The 20,857-nt window shown below is 31.0% G+C and overlaps 1 protein-coding gene across 1 annotated transcript; it reads right to left on the reverse strand.

The window, feature by feature from the left end:
- Positions 1 to 3,131: 3,131 nt before the first annotated feature.
- Positions 3,132 to 18,659, reverse strand: LOC106078950 (uncharacterized). The gene is made up of 16 exons (XM_013240047.2): positions 18,445 to 18,659; positions 17,276 to 17,406; positions 16,197 to 16,326; positions 15,366 to 15,434; positions 14,141 to 14,247; positions 12,790 to 12,874; positions 11,235 to 11,489; positions 9,776 to 9,870; positions 9,428 to 9,544; positions 8,299 to 8,359; positions 7,953 to 8,063; positions 6,895 to 6,959; positions 6,714 to 6,785; positions 6,009 to 6,111; positions 4,405 to 4,471; positions 3,132 to 3,723 (listed from the first exon to the last, which is right to left on the reverse strand). The coding sequence occupies exons 1-16, from the start codon at positions 18,595 to 18,597 to the stop codon at positions 3,608 to 3,610; spliced, it is 1,737 nt and encodes a 578-aa protein (XP_013095501.2). The 5' UTR covers positions 18,598 to 18,659; the 3' UTR covers positions 3,132 to 3,607.
- Between the last annotated feature and the right edge of the window lie 2,198 nt (positions 18,660 to 20,857).

Genomic DNA, 20,857 nt, shown 5'->3' on the forward strand with positions numbered 1-20,857 from the left:
CCAATAGTACATTACCGCTAAGCTAAAATTTTATGAATAATTTTCACTTTTTTTTTCTATAGCTTTTCATTTTGAATTTTTGTCCAAATATCTAACTAATTTGTCAGATTATTTTGTTTATAAGCTCACTTTTTTATAATATATATTTTATATTTGAACTCCCATTAAACTTTTAAAAAATAATGCATTTATAGGAAGCTGACCTCTGTTCAGCATTGTTCAGTTGACTTACTAAAAATCATTTAGACTTCTATGAAGCCAAAACAAAACTGCTTTTTTATCTTGTAATGTATATTTTTTTTTTAGTTTTTAATGCTTATAGATTTGCATCCTTTTTTTCTATTTTAAAAATGTTATTTAATTATTGTTAATCAATTGGTGATTTCAAACATTATTTGCTCATTGGAAATAGTTGTTTTAAACTTTATTTTCTCATTCAAAATTTCTTCACACAGTTGTGAGTATAAAGCACTATAGGTAGGACCTTATAAAGTACACAAGTTAAGAAATTTATTTATAGTAGTATGAGGAAAGTATCAACTAACAGTTGTTTAGTCATTGTTCGAACTAAAAAAAAAACAAGGTGAAGTCATTATATTTAAACCTATATTCAAAGTGCTAATTTAGCAATGTTTTATGCATACATTATATAAAATGTGCTGCAGCTTAGTCAGTTATGTAGCTATTTAAAAAAAAAAAAAAAAAAAAAAAAAAAAGCTTTTTTAAAAAAAATTAAATGTGATATTTTAACAGTATTTCAGTTCATTCAATTTGTTTCTGTTGACTTTTATGAAGAAAAGAAATATTTGCCCAAACGTTTTATTTTCCATTGTGATTTATGATTTTTGGACTTTGAAAAATATTTTTATTTTGATCAAAACTTTTTGTTTTTTAATTCATAATATTTTTAAAAAGCATTTTTCTTTTAAATAATATTATCTCTGCATTGTCTTTGTTCCAATTTCTAATGTTATGGCACAATTAGTAAATTGGTGTGAAAAGTTATTTGTTTCCTAAAATGGAAAAGTTTTGACTTAGAGACTGTGACATGAACATTAAAAACAAGACTAGGATTTTAGGACGGATAGCGAAAAGTAAACAGACTTCTTTTTGTGGCTTAAGAGAAAAGCAGGTTTATGGACTGTTCCTTCATTATTATTAAACTTGTTAATGGACATCAGCGTCTAGTACCTTTGTATTGTTGACCTTTCATCTGTGTTATTTGTTTTGTTTATTTGAGGTTATCTCCATTAATAGTTATCTACATAAGACATAGCATGGAAGCGTGTATCACTAACCACTTAATATATTTATGCAAGAGGACACAGTGAACTTTTAAAAATGTAAACATATGAGGTAATATTGTGAAACAAAAATGTTATAAGTGCATTTACAAAATATTGGATGAAAGTTGTATTGGTTTCTGTTTGTAAAAATATTGAACTTGCTTTAGTTTCAGGCAACAATCTATGCAAACCTTTTCATAGACTTTTCAAGGATAATTAAATTGTTTGAAAATTCATTTATTTTAACACTTTTTTAAAAAGAAAAATATTTTTATCTTAATAGTATGATAGTAAAAACTTATGTTGCTATCTAATTTTAGACAGTCAAAAAAAAAAAGCTTACAATGTTGGCAGCAGTTAAAGTGCAGATAATGTATTTTAAACAATGCTTCTGTTGTTCAAAAGGATAAAAATAATTTCTTTAATCAAATAATTTGATCTGTGATCAATTTCCATATGATATACAACATCACACACCAGCTCTGCCTTCTGATTCGTTCCCAGGCTTTATTTTATTTTCTTAGGATGGAACATACTTTCCTTTTTTTTTGAAATTCCATCAAATGGGCTGTACCTTAATGATCCCCTAACATACTTTTTTTGCCCAAGATATCTAGTATCTGTTACATAGAATTAGAGATGCCGCTTTCTTTCTCCTTCCTTTTCTCCCTCTCTCTCTGGAACCTCCTTTTTTTATTTTTTCATTCTACATATTGTTATATTCTCTAATACAGATTTTTTACTTGGTTGGAAATTTATAATGCCCCCTCCCCTCTGAGACAGACATGCACTTATACTTGTCAGCTGTGTGTTAAAGTATCACTTTTACTTTTCACAAATCGCTGTGTTCAGGCTGTGAATCTGTGAAACCGTGTATTTGAGAGCATGCAGTTGATGAAATTTCTTGATATATACATAAATCAGCCAGTAAGTCAGTGGTGTTTTGCGCTTATAATATAGATTGTATTTGGAAACAGTTTGTAAATAAAATAAAACAGCAACTATTTAAAATAATTATATTGATTGGTGGATGAGAATTTTTCAATATTTAGATACTTCAAATGTATCCTGTACTATAATATATTTTATTTTCTATATACTGTTATTTCTGCAGATTCATTAGATATATAAAAACTATTTATTTAGATATTCTATTTTTACTTTTTATGCAATTTTTAAATGCTTGTATTCAAAATTAATAAAATAAAAACAACATGATTTGAAAACTTATTTTCTTATTTTGTCTTCATGAAGCACACATTTACCATTTGTAACCCTACCCCCATCATTTTACCAAAAAAATGTAGATATCTATTCCATTTAATGATTATACACATCCACAATTACAGTTTAATTAGAAATTTAAGAAACTTCCTCAACAGAAAGATTGGCATACCATGAATGAGTTGAATATCAAATGTATTAAAACTCTGTGCCACTATCAGGAAACATATTTCATTCTGATTGCAGCATTAGAATGTTGTTTTTTTCACTGCATGTAAAAGAGAAATTTAGTATAACTAAGGTCATTAAACATTGAAGTTGGCTAAGAATTATTTTTTTTAAACAAAATTGACTGTACTCTTCTAATTATTGTGTAAAGAGATTTAAAGAATTTTACTTTTTTAAAATTAATTAAAAAAAAAATTAAATTGAAATGAACACAAATGATGTTAGTACGTTTGTCATAAATTTGTGTCCAATGGATAAGACATTTCAGTACTAATTATAAGGAATAATAGGATCATGTCCGTATATGGTTGATAAATACATTAAGAAAACAAAAATATACATTTTAATATAAACATGTTTTTATTTTATAAGTTAAGTATCTTTCCAAGAATAAATAACAACTACAACAAAGTAAAAATGCTCAGAATATACTGGTTGAAATGTTTTGTACACAACAGGAAAATAATACAGATATTATGTACAATATAAAAATTATTATGCTTAAATAAACAACAACAAAATACATATGACACAGGAAGAATAAAAATCTCAACATTAACAAGATCAAATACAAACCATTTCAACAGGAATTTGTATAACTTTTATTAAAATAAATGATAAAATCTTTAAAATGTTAAACTACAATGAACCAATCATATAGGCATCAACAATGTGTAAATAAAACGTTATTTTATTGTAATTTAAATAATAAGGCTCAACTATCATAAAGTTAGCTGAAAAGAAATAGAAAGGGATACTTTATAAAAAATCTAATTACATTAATCAGTATTAAAAATTAGCCTTTATAAAGAAAATGATTTCACAAAGTATTTAAACTCTTTTCTTATCTACTGCTAAACGGGTTGAAATTAATGTTTCTGTATGTCATCAATAAACTTGTCCACTAGGGACTCAAGGACTTGAAGAGGAACACTTCCACAGGACAATACACATTGATGGAATTCTTTCATGTCAAATTTGGTGCCTGTGTTGAAATAAATGTAAATATGTGTAGTCCACAAATTATTCAACATTAAATAGATCTATATTAAAGGTACATTCTACTTCAAATTTACATTTGACTTCAATTAAAATTTGAGTAAGTTAATCTTGTATTTATTACTAAGTCTCTCTCTCTCTCTAGCTATCTAATATATATTAGAAATAAAATATAAGTGAACTTTTTGAAAGACTTAACAATTTTTTTTCTAAGAAATATCTCTTTTTGTAAATTCTCTTTGAAGTAATAAACTATCTATCTAGCTATTGAAATAATGGTTGCCTTGCCATGAGGTATGGGCTTCAGACTGTCACCATAATGGTTCTCAATTCAAACGCTCCCTTTGCTTGCTACCATTTTGTAGGAGGTTTGCACTAGGAAGTAATAATCTTCATTTAATAATAAAAATAATTTCAAAAGCAAAACCCACATGTACAAATTGAAATCAATAAATCAACTATATATATATATATATATATATATATATATATATATATATATATATATATATATATAATTCAGTGGCATTGAGATTGAATAGACAGATAATCTCATCATTTCGATGGTGCAACGAGTTGAGATGAGATGAAGGTTTAAATTGAAATGGATATTTGAAAATACAGTTTAGTTGAGACTCCATCACTATATTCCAGTCAGTAAACTAACCTAAAGCAACCTGAGCCTTTTCCCTCAGCTCCTTGATTTTCAGTTCTCCAATTTTATAAGCACAGGCCTGGGGAACAAAAATGTACATCTATTATAGAGAGAATTGGAGAATCATCTAAATAAGAGACTGAGAGATAAAAATAAAGCCTACAAACAAATACTTAAACTTGTTGATAAAAATGGAAAGGAAGATTGCATCATCTATTGTGTCAAAATGTGGAAATGATTAAAAACAAAGTGATGCTTCAGATCCTGTTAAAAATTGGTAAAAAAAAATATTAATCATGTGAAAAAAAATTAATGTGCCTAATTTAAATTTCATCAGTTATTTGAAAGGGAAAAATGTTGGCACAATAAATTAGTTGATTGAAACACTTATTCTAATATCAGAGTATGTATACTGTCAATGTTCACAGATGTTTCAAATTTTAATGACTTGAAAAAGTTATGAAAAAAGAACCAAAGAAAAAATGGATAATCTTCCCAAGCTACATAAATTCTAATTAATCTATTTTTACTAAGGACAGGCCACAGTTGAGTGAAATAACACATTTCAGTAACTAAAAATTGTAACCAGAGACACATGCATCTATGGCCTGACTCCAGTGAACATAAACAAGATGATGTCCCTCAAACATGCACTTTAAAAAGTTAGTTTCCTCTCTTGCCCTAAAGAATTTTTATCTTATAAAATACATAGGATACTTCAATAAAAGAAGATGATTCAGGTGTATGTGTGTCCTTAGGCCAATCTAGTCATGCATGTTAATCAATGACTTAAATTCTGCTAAGTCATTGGTTTTGCTGGCTCACTCAGGCAACCCATTCCAGGGTCTAATAGCACTAGGGAAGAAGGAGCATTTGTACAAATTTGTTCTAGCAAGTGGTACAACAAATGTGCCTTGTACAAGCATCACCTGACATCTTGTTACAGGCCAAAGGGAACTATTATGATGTATTATGTTACAAAAACTTGATAAGTTGTTCATTATAATTGTATCTATTGGTCTTTTTTTTATCTCTAATTTCTCCTTTTTTATTCTCCATAAAATAAAATAAATAAGATAAGATAATTTTATTGGCCCCATCAAATAGAAACCTAAACCTGCAAGATAGAGAAGACACAAGGAGAGACATGAGCCCCAAGCCCAGTGAGATAAACAATCTTGTTTTACCTAGAGGAAATACCTCATATTGCTATCACTGAATATGACTGCCTCAATCTCTCTCCCCTCTTTTACTTCTGCTCGTCACTAATAAATGTGCACCTTAAAATGTACACAATATATCTACATCATCATCTTTCCTCTGAGTTCCTCATGGAACATAGGACTTTGTAAAAACACGCCACTCTCCACAGGCTCTTGCTACTTTTTTTTTATATCTATATAAAATTCTTTTAAACTATAGACATGAGCTTACTTAGTCATGTCCCATTGAACACACTCATTGAAAAGAAATCCTATATAATAAATGTCCACATCTGTTTATAGCTAACATTACAAAATAGTGTGCTGGAAAAAAAAGCAACTTATTTTACTGACCAAAAAAAACAAACCCCCCATAGTTTAAAAATGTTACCAGAAAAGACTTGAGTAACATACCTGTCCTGGCCAAGTAATGTATCTGTCAATTTCATTGGTGACTTCGTTTTTAGACTTCAATGTGTGGGTCTCCATATACTGTACAGCTTTCTCTTTGCTCCACCTAGTAGAGAATTAAGTTTAAGGTAAAAAAGTAAAGATATCCTTTTCAGACCTTTCAATCTATGGGGGCAGATGATGTAAAGCACATCTGTTTCTGTGGCTGATGGATAAGAAGGGTGTCATGTGGCCAGCACAATGCAGGTCAGATAATAAGAGTTGTGTGGACTCCTAAAAATCCCAGTCTTCATCAGGATTCAAACTACAAATGCCTCAGTTTGATAGTCAAGCCTTTATCAATGGGCCACCATGCCCCTGCAAATATGCTTAAGATATTGATAATTGATAGTATATGAACATATTCATTTCATTAATGAAAATTTAAAAATATCTCGAGTCAACATGGACATTAAAACATTTTGTCTACCTTCAGTTGTGCAAATCATTTTCTTTAGTTGAATATGAATTATTATGAAAAAACTTGCATCAACCACAATTAATTTTTTATCCTTTGATGCCAAATAAAAATACCACTAGAGAACTTTCTTTCAATTTCAAATATTGAATTGTCTGATAATTGTAAAAAAATAATTTAAATTTAAAAATATATTCAACATTCACTTGTGTAAATGACACAAAAAATGTCAATATGGTTAATTGACTTACCCAAAGGCATGAATCCCTGTATCAACAACTAAGCGCACAGCTCTGAAGATCTCAAAACTATAACGACCAATCCTGTTAGGCAAACACACAAAAAATTTCTACACAATGATGAGAATTACTGTAGAATTCAAGGGCTTTAAAGTATAAATTAAAATTTCAATGTTAAAATCAACAAACTTACTGATCAAATTTGTTGTCATAGATTTTTAGTTCCTCACCAAGAAATTCAGAGTATAAACCCCAACCCTGTAACAAAAATTCAAAAAGTAAAAAAATATTAAGAAACAACTTAAATGCCAGGGTCCCGGGTTTGAATCCTGGTGAAGATTGGGATTTTTATTCCGGGATCCTTGTACACCTCTAAGTCCACCCAGCTCTAATGGGTACCTGACATAAGTTGAGGAAAAGTAAAGGCAGTCGATCATTGTGCTGGCCACATGACACTCTGGTTAACCGTAGGGATCAGATGACCTTTACATCATCTGCCCTATAGACCACAAGGTCTGAAAGGGGAACTTTAACTTAAATGCTCTACATGATAGTGATAAAATTTCCTAAATTTATAAGATAATGAATAATATTGCTAATATTGATATGCTAAAAATAAGGCAGGCATGTGATGGTGGGATCAGGATTTTCAAAATCATTCAAGGGACTTGACTACTAAGAATAAAGCTCAAATAATAACAAAGGTAACTTTTTCATCCTTGTGAGGTGAAAAGCCATTTTTCTTAAATGGATGTCACATGTTGAAATCTTGATTAAAGGCTGGGTTTTTATATTGAATTTTAGGACAACCCAAAGCTCTCATTTTGTAGGTGAATATAAAAGCAATTGTTTGTTGTTGTTAATTACAATGCTCAAAAAAGGTCTATAAGTAATAAGTAGGTGGCTGAAGGTTAGTTTCATTTATGTCTTTAGTAATAAAGAGTAAAAGCACTTAATCTACCCACAAAGATATGATAAGCTTCATGACACCACACTAGCTCTTTTACGTTAGATATGTAAATATTTGTCACAACTTTTCTCTATAAGCAGACTTTTTTTTCCCAAAAGATTCTTTCTTTTCAATAGTATACACAAATAGAAAAGTATATTTTAATTTTCTTCTTAAAGACTAGAGTTTGAAATTTTTACTCACTAACTATCTACAGAAAAGTCAGTTACCTACCGGGTAAAGGATTGTGTATATTTCCACAGTAAGAAACATTGATCTAGAAAAATTGTTAATTTATATACCTCTGAAAAAGCAGTGTGAAATGCAAATTTTCCAGGTGGTAAATAGAATTTACAATCCTCAGAATATCTCTGGAAGTCTGGGAGGTCACTGGCAGCCAGTGTGTAAACTCCCTAAAAAGTGAAAATCATGAACAGAAACTATTTTGCCTATGTACTGCATGGATTCCATACTTCTACTACAAACATTTTATCACAAAGCATAAATTAAAGCTAAATTGTAAAAACCAATTAGTTGATTAGTCTTACACATTGGCTATAAATAGTTTAATATGTCTACATTAACAAAAATGTTGAGGCACTGAATTTTCATTTGGTCAATCAGAAGTAGAAAAAGATTTTTGTCAACCTGTAAATGGTGGCCTGGCTCCCCTTCATGTAAGCTTAAAGCAGGTAACACAAAAGGTAAACTACAACAAAATAAAATTGAAAAGTACCTTGTAATTAACACAACAACAAATAAAAGAAAAATAATATAATATTCTTTATTTTAAATACTTAACAACATCTCAGTAAATTAATATTAAACTAATGGATACATGTATTTCTATTTGCTGACAACATAATTTTGATAACATGACAAACTTGATCATGGTTAACACCATGGCATTGAAATTGGCAAATATCTGATCTCTTAACTTAAGCAGAGTTATATGAAATAGGGGCATACACTTCTAGCTTTTGTGCTTTGGAAAAAAATATCATGTTTAATATCTCCATGCAGCTATTCAAGCTACAAAACTAAGTAAGAAAGTATAAACATTTTATTTAACCATTACTATTACGATAGAATGCTGTGCTTGTAGACTACTAATCTGATAGGATATGATAGGAAGTTACCAGCAGTTTTTTCACCTTCTTTTAACAAAAGCCCTTCATTGCACATAAAAACTGAAGGTAAAATTAGCAAACTCTCTTTTTTTATCTTATCTTATCTTATATAATACAGACATTAAATTAAAAAAAAGAAGATAATTACTTTCTACGCATTATGCATTTCGTCATGCATATTAACCAATGAACTAAATTCTGCTAAGTGACTGTGAAAACTGGTATTTTATAGCCCTTTTTTTTTTAGAAAAAAAAAAGACTTTAAGCAAAAAGTTGCACTGTGAATAATTTCAACTGGGAAAATTAATTATGTAGCTTTTTGTTTGGTTTGAAAAGCATTCAAGTATATATTTTTTTGAAACTCAGCATAGTGTTCTGTTTTTGTGTCTTTAGGTTTAAATATATTAACTCATTTTTTTAAATTGTATTTATTTTTAAAAAGTGTTATCTATATTTGCCTAAGTATTAGACATGAATTTAATTTAGAAACTGGAAATAGTTATTGTTTACTAAGTACAATAACATCATAAGAGAAATTAGCAAATATTTTTACCCCCTGATTTTTCATTTAAATCTTTTCAATCACATTTTAATTTGTTAGGGAGTAGGGGAAATAGCTCTCATACACAAAGTAATAATATGCTTACCAATCCTCTGGATTGTGATTGTTGATGTAGTAACAACCACTCCTAGAGCCATCTGGTGTTCCGTTATAGTAGAAACCAGCAGGTGCATTCTTCATAAAGTCTGGAGCTGGTTTTATACTGCAAGATGCAGAAAACTACAAGAACCAGCATAAAGAACAATTTCTACTTTTTTAAGTCAGGGTACAAAAAATTGAATTATATTTTTGTACTAAATATAGAGGCTACAAATGAAAAAAAAGAAAGTATAGTACAATTTCAAGTATAAAGTTAACTACTTTTAATGTAAATAGTTTATTTCTAAGAAACTAAAATTATCACTAAAATAGTAGTCATAGTAAAGAGACCCACCTTACTGGAATGTCTGGTAAATCTTTAAATAGCAATGAAATTTTGGGCCTTATTTTGTTGTAGCACAAGTTTCTGACAAACTCCAAAACTTCATCCTATAAATTAAATTCCATGTTTATTTAATCACTAGTTTGTTATATGCAGATAATGTATTTTTAAATTACCAAAAATGGAATATGAAAGGCAGTGTCCTTTTAATTTATTAATTATTAACAAATTTCTAACCCTGTTGCCCTGAAGCAAAAGCTTTACAGAGAAAGTGTTTTTTTTTAATGGGTTCCAATAGGCCTACATGATACACAACTTTTCTTAAACATGAAGAATGTCAGTAAGAGATAAAATGTCTCAAAGTAAATAAAAATTATTTTCAGTTTACTGATGACATAATGTACATACTAATCTAAGATTTGAATCTCTCCACCATACAATTACTTTGTAGCTTTGAAGTCAAGTTAGTGAAAAATAAAGTGTAAATGCAGAGTGGTATCAACTTCTGGCTACCTCTCAAGTGGCTGGAGTTTGAAATCCTACTCAAGCAGAGCTGTGTTTGCTAAGTGCATAAAGACAGCGTGGAAACTGCTTGGCTATTTATAATCCTAATTCCTACTTGAGCAAAGCTGTATTTGTAATGGTCTTAAGGCGCATAGAAACCTTCTGCCCACAGATCTACAAAAGAGACTTGACTGTTACGAGCAGATGAGACTCTTAATCATACACCAGACTTGTATATATAGTATATACTGAGGACTTTGATCTTGATACAACAAATAATATGTCAATTACATCTTCGTTTACATTATTCCATTTTTAAATTCCCTCTATCTTTTCCTTTCAACACGCATTCACACCATTCCACATTCACACTATGCTGCGCACGTAACACCTCCCTTGTTGGACAAGTTTGGTGTATATCGAATGTATATAAGCCCATTTTTCAGCCATGATAGTTAACAATTTAAAATTCTAACTTCTCAATAACATTTACTAAGAAACACAAGAAGCCTAACAAAGTACATATTAATTATACCAACAACATCTACATTCTTTTCTTATGCCTGTACAAAGCACCTTCATTCCAGCTGCTATCAAATAGTTAACAAAACAAGTCTTGCTCTATACATATCATTTTTCTACATACCTTTGTCTTAGTTTCATTGTTTCTTACTGCAACAACCTGACCCTGCATAGGACTAACTCACCACACTCATAATAACTTTTCTTTTAGGTATTTCTACCACAACATTTTGATATTTTTCTTACAAGTGTAATTTTAAAAGGATAATTATAATCAAACCAAAACAAAACAAAAACATTGCACATTCACACTATGCTGGGCACGTAACATGGACCATAGTGCATTGAGCATGTTTTAGCATGATGGATGTGCTATAATAATAAAATAAAACCAATGAATCTGAACAAAGTGAGCAATATTTACATTTTAATATTTAGCAGTTACCTTAGTGGTTAGAATATTTTTCTGTCTTATTTTAATACCCGCCAAAATATCTTGCAAAGTTTGACCAAGGCCTTCAGCCTCTGCCAATTTCAAAATTAGCTCTTCAATACGAGCTACCTCCTTAAGACCAACATCATGAATTTGTTGCGGTGTCATGGAACAGCTCAGGTGATAGTCCAAGCATTGCTGATACCACTGGTCACCATCTTTAATGGAACTAATACCTTCATTTGGGCGCAAGTGCAGGAAATATTCCTACAGAGAAAGAATATATATAAAGTTTACAAAAACATTAAATCTACTGAGGCCTATTCATGTTTTTTTTAATAGTACACATAGTTGGTAAGCTTAATATAATAGCCAAGGACTATTCTATAAAGAGCTCCATTTTACTCACAACTTTACAAGATGAAGGTTGAATTAATCTTCTATCTTTAAGTTTAAAGGAATAGAGATTATTCTTCAATTCAAACATAAAAGATCTTATAAAATACAGACGTTCTTTCAAAAAAGGAGATGATTACATCCTACGCATGTTCCTAGGTCAATCTAGTCATGTATGTTAACCAATGACTTAAATTCTGCCAAGTCATTGGTTTTTCTGGGTAGGTCAGACAACCCATTCCATGCTCTAATAGCAATAGGGAAGAAGGAACATTTGTCCTAGCATATGGAACAGAAAATATGATTTGCTTTTAAAATTAAGTGATTTATGTAATATGACTGCAATTAGGTTTCAACCTTTTAGATTTTTGTGAGGAAAGTCCAATGCATAAAGCATATTAAGTTATTGCTTATTTGTAATTAAAAAAAAAGAGTTTTGTACATAAACTAATTTAGAGAATGAAATATGTTGGCAAGAAAAGTATTTCAAGCTTGAATTAGGAAACCAAAAAGACATTTCAATGGGATTTGAAAAAAATGACTTATTATTTATGTACAAAGTTAAGCTGTATGTTAAAAAGTAAGAAATATACACAACTTTTGTTAGTACATCAACTTCATAAAATTGTATTTGTTAATTGGGGATCTTACTAATAAGATCTATTTTCAAACCTTGTCATCTATAGAGCAGAAGATGTAAAGGTCATCTGCTTTTGTGGGCCAAGGTTGACAAGTGTGTACTGTGGCCAGCACAATGACCAACTAATGTCAGGTACCCATTAGAGCTTGGTAAACTTAGAGGCACCCTAAAGATCCCAAAATTAAAAATCCCAGTCTTCACTAGGATTTGAACCCAGGACCCCTGGTTTAGAAGCTAAGTGCTTTACCATGTCAGCCACCATGCCTTTCTATTATTCTACAAATTGTTCATGAATTGTTTATGAATAGTTTCTATGAATATTCAGCCAAAAAAATAAATCTACCAAAAGCAGATCTTAACAAATGTGCCCTTAAGTTTTGGAATTTTTTTTTTAATCAAGAGAATTTTAAAAAATATATTTATCTCTGTCATGCACATATCTTTAGTTTCTTAACCAGACAGGCATTTAAAAAAAAAAATTACAGAAAGATCTCTCTCAGAAGCAATTTGTCTGTAATAATAATTTCTTACATTTTCAACATAATTTTTCAATTTTTGAAATGCAGGAAATACTTGTGATGTCAGCAACTCTTCTGCTTTAGATCTGAACTTATCTCTGAAATTTAACACAATGTTAGTAAGAAAGGCTTCAACTCATTTTTTAAAGGATTTCTTTAATAAGGAAACAGTTTATTAAAAATAAAAAATTCAAAGTTATTAAAATTTAAAGAAAATATGGATGTCTGCCTGGTCATGTGATTAGGACATGTTCCCTCAATGGTCTCGGGATAGAAACCTACCCACCCCAAGTTTGGGCTAGGATGTAATAATTTTCAATTTTGAGGGAACATCCTAAACAACAAACTATGAATGGTCGGATTCCCACCTGAGACCATGATATTGACATATTTTCCCCCACCCACATAAATTATAGGTGAGGTGTGCAAAATGCACAGAATGACATTCTTCAGTCTTTTTTTTTAGTGGACGGTACTATAAATTTATAAATCCTTTTTGTGTGCACTAGAAATTATATCCATTTTTTTCTAAAATGGTTTCATTTTGTTTTTGGAAAATGCTAAAACCTACACAGATATTATAATACCAATAATTATTCAACAAATTTAAATCCCAAATCTATTGGACCAATTGTTCTTTACATAAAAAAATACATTTTAACACAAACACATAAAAAAAAAGATATGTATCATTCTTTTTAAAGACATGATAAAAATATATACAACAACAATATATAATGTTGCTAAAATGTTTTTGACAAACTGTTCCGCACCACAATGGCTGCTCTGAAAGATCAGGCTTTGTGCACACCTAAAAATAACGTTTCGAACAGAAACTTAAATTGGCTCATATTTAGTCACAAAGCTTTCTTGAAATAAATGATATTACATTATTATTCAGTTACAGCAGACTTGTAACCAAAATACTAGAAAAAAACAACACGTTTTACATTTGAAAGTATAAAATCACTGACAACTTTGAAATAATTCTGTTAAAAAATATTTTTGAGTAGAATTTACATTGTTTTTTAAAAATACAACTAAAATTAAACCAATCTTTGTTCCAAGAAGTTTTTAGCTTACATCTCGAGAAGAATACTGAAAACAATAATGTTAGGAAAAGTACATACAGCAATGCCTATAGATAATTTTTTGATTTCAAATATTATGAAGCCAAAAAAGTGTGTTTTTTTGTCCTTTACAATGACTAGATTAAAGTTATATATAGTTTGTCCATTGTGGTTCGACGGTGACCACTTTGTCATTCAGGGGGCTGAGGAGGGTTTTGTGCCTCCTCATGTGGCTAGTGATACCTAAATGCCGAAATGTTCAGCTGCACACAGGGGTTATAAATAGATACTCACAAATCATTTTTTGAAATACTCTCTGGGGCTTGTGTAAATGGTTTTAATAGCTCATGACTCTCTAGTGGTATGTGGATCAATTCATCTAATTGACCAGGAACTCTTGCCTGATTTAAGTAAATAAAGTAAAATATAGATTTTTATTTTAATCATGCTAAACATATTCATCTCTTTTAATGTCAATAATAATATTTAAAAGTGGAAAAAAACAAGAACTTCTTTGTTCCACCTGCAGTCAAATCATCAAATACAATCCAACTTTCTGATATGAACATTTCACATGTAAGGTTTGACTCAAACTGGTTTGAATGTATATATTTTTGGGTTATTAAGTTCCAAGAAAGTGTAAAAAAAATTATGTCACAATCCAGAAATGCTATTTATCTTCCCAATTTATAAAGCACTTGTTTTGTGTGTGTTTTTTTTCTATATACATGTTATATGTATATGTTATTTTGCATTGCATCTAACTAGTTCTTGTTATAGTGGTTATGCTGAATTTTCATTTGTTTGGAAAGTAAATAAAAAAAAATAATTATGCCCAATTATGTAACAATCCAGAAATGCTATTTAGGTTCCCAATTTATAAAGCATTTGTTTAGTGTGCGTCTTTCTATTGTATTAGGTTATTTTGTATTGCAACTAACTAATTATTGTTAAAGTGGTTATGCTGAATTTTCATTTGTTTGGACAGTTAATTTAAAAAAAAAAGAAAAATGAAAACAAACCTAGCTTATGGGGTAATCAATCGTTAATTATTAGCCTTTAATCATAAGAATTTTATTCAGTGTGATTTATTTTGCAATAATATTGTTTGTCAGTCAAGCTATATTCTACTATCTATTTACTGGTAGGCCTAATTTGTACAAATGATTTTTGTTTTATATGACTATGTTCATAGCAGGATTAATTGTTTTATTGCATTGAGTTTGAAGATATTAAACTTATATATATTATATTCTACACTGTGTTTTTTCAGAGTGTTCAAATAGAGAGACTCCAAACCCTTAGTTGTTATGATACTTTGAGAGACAAAAAGTATCATTGATTGTGTGCGTAGAAGTACTCTCAAACAAATCAAAACATAATTATTGTGACAAAGTCATAGGCCAAAAAGCCTGCAGGATAGTGAAGAATGTGAGTGAGTAGGGTTTTACCACAAGATGATTGTGGCGACAATCTGAAGCACATACATTAAGACCAGACTGATAAAGTGGAGACCTACGACAGAAGCAGAATGTTGGACTATTTCCTCTCTTACACCTTGTCTCAGAGCCTCCTCTACTTGAGCAATCTAAAATTGTTACAAAGAAATATATATATATATATATATATAAAATATTTGCTTAGTAATCATAAAAATAGACCTGCATAATGATTAAAGTGCTTGGCTTCCAACCCGAGGTGTCCGAGTTTGAATCCTGGTGAAAAGTGGGAATTTTAAATTTGGGATCTTTAGGGTGCTTCTGAGTTCACCCATCTCTAATAAGTACCTGACATAAGTAGGGGAAAAGTAAAGTTTGTCCAGAGCTCAAATCCTGGTAAAGACTGGGATTTTTTATTTCATGATCTTTGACCTTTGAGTACCCAACATTAGTAGGGGAAAGGTAAAGACGGTTGGTCATTGTACTGGCCACATAACACCCTCTTAAATTGTGGACCACAGAAACAGATGGCCTTTACATCATCTGCCCAATAGATCACAAGGTCTGAAAGAGGAACTTTCCTTTTTTTATTTCATATAATATATTAATATATATACTTATAACTTTAAATAAAAAAATAAGTATTATAGAAGCTTACCTTTAGCAATTATTTTAGAACCTTATAAATAAATTTAAAAAAATAAAAATAAAAGGTTCTTATTAAAAAAAAATAAAAAATATGCATATTTAAAAAAGTGTAGAATAAACCTTTGTAATAAAAACTTATACTGAAATATATTTTTAAAAATTTAATATTTGAAAAAGAACTATGTAATTTTTTATGTATAATCCACAGCTTTCCCAGCACATTAATGAGATAAAATATATAAACATAAACACATAGAGCATACTCTCTGTGGTAGATTTTCAAGCCTTCTAATGTATTTCTGGAAATCTTCTTTTGTTTTAAAGTTCATGTAGGATATGATATGATTGCAGTCATTGTGGATACCCTCCAGGTAGTTGATGGGCATGAGATAACTGTGAAATGAGGAAATAATAACATGGTGGTGACATTTTGTAAATAGTCAGAAAAATGATTTTTATACATATAATAGTTGCTTGTTTGTTTATTATATATTATAGTTATCATAAATGTGTAGTTCTATCCATCTATTTTTTTTTCTTTCCACCCATGTTTTTTCCACCTATGAGAAATTTCCAAGTTAATAATAAAGATTGAAAAATAAAACGTATACCATACTTTCTTGCAACCATAATACTGTGCTTTTTTTTGTTATATACCCTATGCTACCTAAGATGAAAACAGTTAAGCTCAAAACTACAATTTTCATCAAATTTGAACTTCAAGACTGTTTTACAAATGCATTCATTAAAAGGTTCAAGTGCAGAATGAGAAAGTTCAAGTAGAGCTGATAACTCTTTGAAATTAAAACTCTACTTCCCCTTCAGAATACCATATGTGATAACAAGGGTGTCATGTTGCCAGAACTATGACCAAGCACCTTTGTTTTTCCAGACTAAGTAAGGTATCTAGAGTCTATTTTAAAGGTGGTTAAGCAATCCAGGCTCAAAATTAATGTTTCTCTAGCAAGCTTCAAATCCAATGGTTTTCAAGAGGCAATCAAAGACTTGATCACAAGACCTTGTTATGATCCTTTTTTTGTATTGTATTAACCACATTATCTACTGCATATAATATAACAAACTTGTATAGTCTTTGTTTAAAATCAATCACCTTTTATGAAACTCAAAACAAAATCTCAAAAAATCTCTTAACCACAAGGCTCTCTTCTCCATTCTCTTCCTCTGGTATCCCAATTTCACCCACACACACATTAATGCTGGCCCATGTAGATCTAGATATTGGACAGGTTCACAAGGGCGTAATGGTGAGCTCATTCACAATGACACTAACACGCTCTTTCCAAAATGGCATTCACACTAGGAATTAAAATGAAATTATCACCTTTTAAACTTTGACCCTTTTAAATATGACTGAAGGTCATAAATGAGAAGAGTCAAACTTAATGCAACTTTGTCTGAACAAGAACTGATGTCAATAGCTACAGCCTTGGCTAAGAAATCTTGAACACATTTCTAAAAAATGGACAGTAAAAATGAATTTTAAAAAATGCACAGCAATAAATAAAAAGCAATCAAAAATAATAACAAATGTGTTTTGGAATAGCTACATTATTTTAATTTAATTAAATAAGCCTTTATTTTTCCAGATCTACTAAGATGAATGATAAACCAATGTCATACTCTCATATGCCTACCAACATAAAGTGATAAAGGTGTTAACAAGTCTTGAGAACATTCTGAAACTTCTATAAAAATTCACTATAATGGAAGTGGATAGATCTAAATAGACCAGTGATGCCCAAAGTACGGCCCGCGGGCCAGATCCGGCCCGCGACGTGCTTCCATCCGGCCCATCGAAACGTAAGCACAAAATATAGAACCCCACCCCCCCCTTACAAATGTTGAAAATGTAGGCCTATCTTTACCTAAGATATGGCCCTCGATTTTGTATTGCTACCTAGGCAGAATATAGAATCTACCAGGAAAGGTGAACGGATCTTTACTTTTTTTTATGGAACAGAATAACATGCTAGCCAAAATGTTTGTTTTATAAAAGGTGTGGCTGGTTAAAAAAAAAAAACATTACCAGAACTTAATTTTCTGACGCTTAAAAATTAAAAAGAAAATTCAAATGCCCCCATAATTAATGTAAGTACAAGATACAAAATAGTTCCAGGTCAATTTCATTAAGTTTTTGTATCTTTTCGATCATGTGGCCCGCGATAGTAAAGTTGGAAATTAAAATGGCCCGCAGATTGAATTAGGTTGGGCATCACTGAAATAGACAATAGACATCAATAGTCATGCAGAGTCAGCTCGAGATTGAGATTCTAATACGGGTAAGGCTAAGCTAAACGAAACATTCGCCTTTTAAACCATTCGATAGCTCTTTTGTGTTTCTTGTTTACTGCATGCAATAGTGTCACAAGGGGGAAGGCGGGACACTTTAAATCTAAAAATTCTTAATCAAAATTGGTCAATGTATTATTGAATATAGATCTATTTCTCTGTTTTTATTAATAACATTAAATATGTACTGCTCTTTAATACCTCCCTTCTTGTGTATGCCTCTGCACTGATGTCATCCCACAAATCATCATACTCATGAATTCCACAATAAGAGGCCATCTCAGGGCTTTCTTTAAGCCTCCATTTCCAAACCTCATCACACAGGGACAAAACTAAGTCATCGCTAGTAGACATTTTCTTTCAGCTCTGAACACATTTGGCTACATGAGGATGTGCCTAAATAACGAGATCTATGTCGGCCTGATTAAAAATATAAGCCAAAGCTCTAGCATTTAGTCTATATCTATATCTTAAGATAAAATTAGAGTAGTTGGTTCAAGAACCTCTCAAGTCCCCTCTCAGCTCGTAAAAAGCGGAGGGGGGGTCAAACTGCAGTCACTATAAGTCAATGAGCGCATCAGAGGGGGATGGGTAATTAAGGTTGAATTTTAAAATCCTGATCTCCCCCCCCCCCCCCCAAAAAAAAATAAATAAATCGCTGGGCTCCATCAAAATCTACGAAAATTTAGGCAACAGCCAAAAAACGACAACTAAAGTCACCCCCCCCCCACCCAAAAAAAAACAAAAAAAAACGAGGTGGATTTGTGGTTCAACCCTCCCTTCTACACACACACTCAATAAAACATTTCCTATTGATCAGTTTTCCTACCAGTCTCTGGGCTCCATTAATAAAAGTGCGTGCAGTGAATAGCAGATTTGATATTTGATCTACAGAGATATTGCGCAGTAGACACATTTAAAAAAAAATCATAAATGCACTTCTGAAGATCAAAATGCAGAAAAAAAAATCTCCTCTCAGGCCTGTTTACAATGATTTTGAAAATTGCTGTAGAGTGAATTCCTGCATTGCTAGTCAATCACACTAGGGGCACTGGTTGGTTTGGTCTATTGCTGCTTTGTCTGCATAAGTTCTGATTTTTTTTTTTGCTTTAAAAAAAACAAAACTTTAACGATATTAATAATTTTTGCCTCGTAACCTGATACATCAGCGGTTCTCAGCCTTTTTAGCTCGGGGACCCCTTTTTACGTCCCCGCTATGCGGCGACCCCAACAATATAACTGTTTTTCATAAGCTTGAGTAACTGTGTCTTTGCCAATGTTACATGATCGTAATCATAATTCAAATATCTAAAAGGCATTGCCAAAGCTTTATGTTTAATTAGGAAACAATTTGAAATTATATTTGGTCTAGGAGATATAGATCTATCTACTGATAACTAAATTTCAAATAATTGAAATTGAAATGTATGCCTTTCATTTATTTAATTTTCTATTGCGTGTTCAGCATATCTATAAGTGACAATTTGAAAAGCTCGATGGAGTATGAATAGTAGTTCTAGAGATAGTAAACTATACATTGCTATACAGATCTAGATCTATGTTACGGCAGTTTGTGCAAACAAGCCAACGTGAACCTCATGGGAAAGTTGAATTAGTTTTCACCATGTCAAGATACTTGGGGCAATCTTTCCAAGATCACAACAAATATCGTCTAAATCAAGTCTAAATGCAACTAACAGGCTGGAAAACAATGTTTTGCTAAATATTTTATGGGAAATGGAAGAAGGCGCTACATAGACTCAGGAAATGACTACACTTAATCCAAATGACATTAATAAAGAAAATTTTTTTTTTTTCCTACATCGTTATAGAGCGCGTGTGGGAAAATACCAAATTGACTACGGCAACAAAAATCCTAGTCTACGATGCCTGCGTTCTGAGTAGGCTACATTTCTTTATGGCAGTGAGAGCTGGGCAACTTACATGCGTCAAGAACACAGATTAAATATATAGTTTCCACCTACGCTGCCTGCGAACATAATGTCACCAACCAAAAAGTTTTGAAACGGGCCAATATACACAGCATATATGCTCTCCTTCAACAGAGAAGACTACGCTGGCTCGGTCATGTCACTCGCATGCCAGATGGAAGAATCCCTAAAGACATCCTATACGCTGAGCTAGTAGAGGGAGTCAGTCCCAAGGGCCGCCCAAGACTAACCTACAGAGATGTCTACAAGCGAGACATGAGAGCAACGGGCATCGACCAAAGTATGTGGGAGGAGATAACCCAAGACCGGACAGCATGGAGACAGACTTTGGTTAGTTTAGTAACTAATTAACCCAATGTATTATATAAGATAAGAAGAAGATAATGGCCACATCCGTTTAAGCAATATCAAATGTAACCTTTTTAAAAAAACTAAAAAAAATGTATTTGATTAAATTTAAAATATAATAAACTCTTTAAATAAAAGCTCCACAATTAATTTTTATAAATTAAAACACATTTTTATTTGTAAAATAATTATATTGCAGTGAAGAAGTAAAAATAAAAAAAACCTCAACAATAAAAAAATTCTGGACAAGATGTTATCTTATCTTATATGATACAGACGTTACTTCAAAAAAGAAGATGATTATGTAAACATAA

Source organism: Biomphalaria glabrata, chromosome 8, assembly GCF_947242115.1.
Source record: "Biomphalaria glabrata chromosome 8, xgBioGlab47.1, whole genome shotgun sequence".
Taxonomy (NCBI): Eukaryota; Metazoa; Mollusca; class Gastropoda; family Planorbidae; genus Biomphalaria; species Biomphalaria glabrata.

Coding starts and splice junctions, on each gene's coding strand:
- LOC106078950 (XM_013240047.2), bottom strand. CDS start 18,597: ATGTCTACTAGCGATGACTTAGTTTTGTCCCTGTGTGATGAGGTTTGG. Junction 16,327..17,275: donor AAAGGGTCAAAGTTTAAAAG/GTGATAATTTCA, acceptor CTCATTTCACAG/TTATCTCATGCCCATCAACT. Junction 8,360..9,427: donor AATCACAATCCAGAGGATTG/GTAAGCATATTA, acceptor ATTTTGTTGTAG/TTTACCTTTTGTGTTACCTG.